Raw genomic sequence first — 4,354 nt, 5'->3', positions numbered from 1 at the left:
GCTTAAAATGTCTCCAGTCACATAATGTCTTTTAATTAAGATTTAAGGGGATGGAATCCCACTGATGCAACAACGTGAAATCCTGGTGGTTCACCTATGAATTCCATGATTCCAGCAACTCAAAATGTCTTTGTCACATATTGTCTCTCAATTGGATGATCACAACAACAAAACAACATGGGATCCCAACGTGAAGGTGAAGACCTATGGGCCGATGCAATTTTAATAGTAATATTTTCAATCTGTGTAATATTAGTATTCTTATTATAGTATTTTACAATTTATCAGTTTTGTAATTCAAAAGTTAAAAAGATAACATGAAAAATGATAAAAATTAGTGAAATGAGCTGTGGCTCGAAACGAGGCTCCTCTTATTGTAGCTGAAATAATTTTTTTTTTGACGTGGCAATAGAAATATTGATTGTAGCTGAAGACGGGACTGATTTTGGAGTCCTCATTGTGATTGTCCTAAAACATGCTTAATATTGCATGGCGTCTAACAGATATTTTGATGTTTCCATAGAAATTGAATGTACAAAAAGAAAGAAAGTTTGGGCGATGGGTGGAATTTGAGGCAGAGTTCCCTAGTCTTGTTGTGTCCATAGATTGAAGTCGAGGATGGGATGATATTGATCATTGGTCCAAGTAAAGCCGTTGCAGAGAGCTGGAGGTGTAAGAAGCATCCCTTGGGCCATGCAATCAAGCAGCAGCGGCATGTTAAACATGGCCTCCTCGTCCACGAACTCCACCTCATCAATTAGCAACCGAGGCCTTTCATTGTCTGATTCCGCCTTCCCTTCGCTCACCTTGCCACTAAAGAATGAAGTTGGAGCTTCCGAATCCATATGTTGTTTACAAATGGGATGGGTGTGTATTGCTTTGTTATGCATGTTGAGTCAGGAACATATATGGCTATATATAGGAGAATGGAGAGAGGGTTGAATGATTGAATGGGATGGGATCCCAGTGTGGAATTTGAGAATGTTTCGGATCAGCACAGGTGGTGGATACTTGAGGTGACCAGCGTCGACCTCAGCCAATCACATGTTTTTCTTAGAGGTCTGTGCCTGTGGCTCTTGATATATGTTGACTTTGACTTTCAACCTAGGACCTTTTCTTCATTTTCATTTTTATTTTTGAATTATATATATATAAATCATGCTAACTAGCTATAAGATTGAGAATGAATTTGTAACAATCATTAAATATTCATCACTATGGAATATTGTTGATCATTGGCTCTTGTTCGATAGCGATTAATTAAGTATTCAAAAATTAACTTGGATATGTATAATGAGGATTAATTATTGATCAGACATGTTGGCAAGTTTCGTATCAAATTTTCCTTATAAAAAACGGTTGTATGTCTTTGATCAATTTGTTAACACAAAGTACAAATTATATATATAACCCCAGTCGCTAGGAGAGGAATTCAAATTTTGTCGCAATCATATTGAATAAGTCAGCTCTATTACGACTCAATTAATCCATTGCAATTTGGTAGACCACGCGCATGGATGAGCAGACCCGAACCAAATGTTTATACATTTTGACTTTTCGGAAGAAAACAAAACACCTCGTCGATCCCAAATTTAAAACAATAGTAGTAATAAATAAATGAAAATATAATTAATCCAGCCAAAAGCATAAATATTGAAATAAATATTTATATCATCAATGTAAAATATTACTACAAATATTTTTAAAAAATCCGTTTATTAACCATCCAACACATTAACAAAACAAATATTTTACGAGGAGAATCCAGTATACCAAGATGAAAAACTCGATATTCAATTGGTCATATTTATTTCTTAGTACTCGATACCAAGATGATAAAATGAACACACTTTTTCATTACTTTGTTCCCGATCTTTTATTCAAGTGCATTATTTTCTCTTTGAAAATGACATGAAAATAGAAGAAGAAAATTTGTGCATCAAAAAGAAAGAAAAACGAATAAAACGAGATCATTGTGGATGATGTGTTGAAAGGAATTGAGAAACTCGTCTCGGGATGGCTTGTGAATATGATCGTGAGTATATTAAAATTGCTAAGTAGATTGAGAAAACACAGTTGCCTCACCATACATTTATAGTTTTTGATTATTTAAGAGAGAATCCGCCCCAATCACTGCTTAATTTGTCTGCCACTTTATACAAATTTTGAAAATTCAAAAAATAAAGACTGCATTCAGATACAGAAAAAGAATTTTTTCCGTTCAACTCTTCGGATTTGATATAAAGGAATTCCCTTTTCAAAGAAGCAAGAATAAGAATAAAGCAATGTAGAACATAAAAGGAAAATGCTGGATTGATTCGTGTAAAACTCTCCATTTTTAAACTTTTCATCTCATTCATCAACACATCAACAAAACGATCTACAAATTAAGATGAAGCAGGGCTTCAAGAAACTCAATCTTCTTCTTCTCTCTATGAACATGATGATTTTAGCATGTGCATCCCAAGAAATCCCTAACAAGAGCTATTGTGGGAGCATCAAGATTCAACAGCCTTTCATCAGTCAAAATTCTTCATCACTTGTAAGCCAACTCATCCTCTGCAAATCCAAGAAGCTATATTTCAGGACATCAATCGGCCTATTCCAAATCCAGTCAATCAACTACACAAACAAACTCATCATCATCTCCCACGCTTCTTCCTCTCCCACATCCCACTTTGTGTCTCCTAGCCGCCTCTCCGCAGGATTCCCTCCAGCTCCCCTGGCCTCCAACTCTCTGATCCTCTTGAACTGCTCGAATCGCAGTTCAGACATAACCCTCACGCCATGTGACAACGCGACATTAGCAATGTATCAGAAACAAGAAGCACAAGAGGTGTCATCATGTTCAGTGATTGATGATGCAGATCAAAAACTCGATCCTAAGCAGATGGGGTGCACGCGTTATAGCCGCGTCTATGCAGCAGCCGTTGGTGGTGGAGAGTTTAAATTGGGAACGACCATCTCCTTCGACATACCTGATCATGTGCCTGATCCATGCAACGAGTGTGAGAAGCCTTATGGAAACTGTGGCGTCGGATTGAGATGCGCTTGCCACCCCAAGAAATGCAGTATGTGCTCTTCCCCACTGCTTAATTATCCATAAATAGTAGTACTATAGTATGTGTTTGCTAATGTTTTTTTTACAGGGGATAATGTGATTTCAGCAGCGGCTCTGAGGCCATATGGTGTTTATCTTGTTTTCTTCATCGTTTTCTTACATGGATTTTAAGGTTGTGGGAGTTTTGGACTGACTTTTGCTATACAGTATGTAATTGAATAGTGCAGACTTAATTTAACTGAAAGTGCAACTTCTTCTGCTTGTTTTTTGTTACTACTATGTGTATGTGGCGAATTTTGTAGCCGAGTTTGTTTTCGGGTTAAGAAGCTGCTTCTCTTAATCACCAAGTTTTTGTGTGTATATCATATAACTATATATATAGAGTCCATAAGCTATAATTAAGAAATTTTCTAGTGTAGCATAATAGGTTTTGTAGCAAGTGTCATGGGCTAGGCTAAAAGTATATTTTAATTTTATGGTTTAGTAGATAAGAGGGTTTAGTAGACTCTTTTTAAGCAGCAATCCATCAGTATAATTGCACAAATTAATCTCCATGATCATGTTTTTTCATTATGAAAGTTGAATTTTGAACATCAATTTACATATAGTCTCCCAAAATATTGCAGATTAAACAGTTTTTGCAGTTAACCAAGTTTTTCATTATGAAAGGCCAATTCCTTAAAATCTGTTGTATATTCCAGTGGATGGTAGCATCAGGGATCAATGATTTTACATTTAAGTTACACGAATGTAATAGCATCCACTATGGCAATAGGCCAGCCATAGGCCAGCCACTCTTTCTTCCTGCCACGTTATCAGCACTAAAAATCCATCTGCCGCATCATCATTTTAATTAAATAGGCTAGCCTAAGGCCAGTCACAAGCTAGCCGCAATAAAAATAATTCAAAAACAACTACATTTACGAAATTAAATTTTCGATAAATTACGGAATTAAATTTACGAGACATAATACGGAAAAATTTATTCATTTCATTTGAATAAAAAAAGGTACATAGATAAAAAGAAGTACATAATTAAAAAAAAACACCGGGCTTCCACACACGAGCCCCGCCTCTCTCTACTCCTCATCGCCGTCGCCTCCCGGGACCTCCACATCGGTGGCATCTAAGCCCCCCATCTGTGCCCTCGCGGCATCCAAATCGACTCGCATGCTCTTGAGCATCGAGTGAAGAAACCTCTTCTCCGTGGAATCAGTGGCGGCCCTCCACTCTTGGAAGACCGTGTACATCTGCTCCCGCGTTTTTTGACACGAGAAGAAGGTGTACGCGGGT

The 4,354-nt window shown here is 37.2% G+C and overlaps 1 protein-coding gene across 1 annotated transcript; it reads left to right on the top strand.

Annotated features, from left to right (window-relative positions):
* Positions 1 to 2,332: 2,332 nt before the first annotated feature.
* On the top strand, positions 2,333 to 3,334 carry LOC125224483. Its single transcript, XM_048127887.1, has 2 exons — positions 2,333 to 3,071; positions 3,150 to 3,334. Exons 1-2 carry the CDS (start codon positions 2,393 to 2,395, stop codon positions 3,230 to 3,232), a joined length of 762 nt encoding a protein of 253 aa, XP_047983844.1. The 5' UTR covers positions 2,333 to 2,392; the 3' UTR covers positions 3,233 to 3,334.
* The last annotated feature ends 1,020 nt before the right edge of the window (positions 3,335 to 4,354 follow it).

Source organism: Salvia hispanica, chromosome 4, assembly GCF_023119035.1.
Source record: "Salvia hispanica cultivar TCC Black 2014 chromosome 4, UniMelb_Shisp_WGS_1.0, whole genome shotgun sequence".
Classification (NCBI taxonomy): domain Eukaryota; kingdom Viridiplantae; phylum Streptophyta; class Magnoliopsida; order Lamiales; family Lamiaceae; genus Salvia; species Salvia hispanica.
The sequence above is the reverse complement of the archived record's forward strand: the minus strand, read 5'-3'. Positions and strand labels throughout refer to the sequence as shown.

Excerpts from the sequence above, each read along its gene's own strand:
- LOC125224483 (XM_048127887.1), top strand. The coding sequence starts at position 2,393 with ATGAAGCAGGGCTTCAAGAAACTCAATCTTCTTCTTCTCTCTATGAAC. Across the intron at positions 3,072-3,149 it reads TTGCCACCCCAAGAAATGCA|GGGATAATGTGATTTCAGCA; the intron begins GTATGTGCTCTT and ends TTTTTTTTACAG.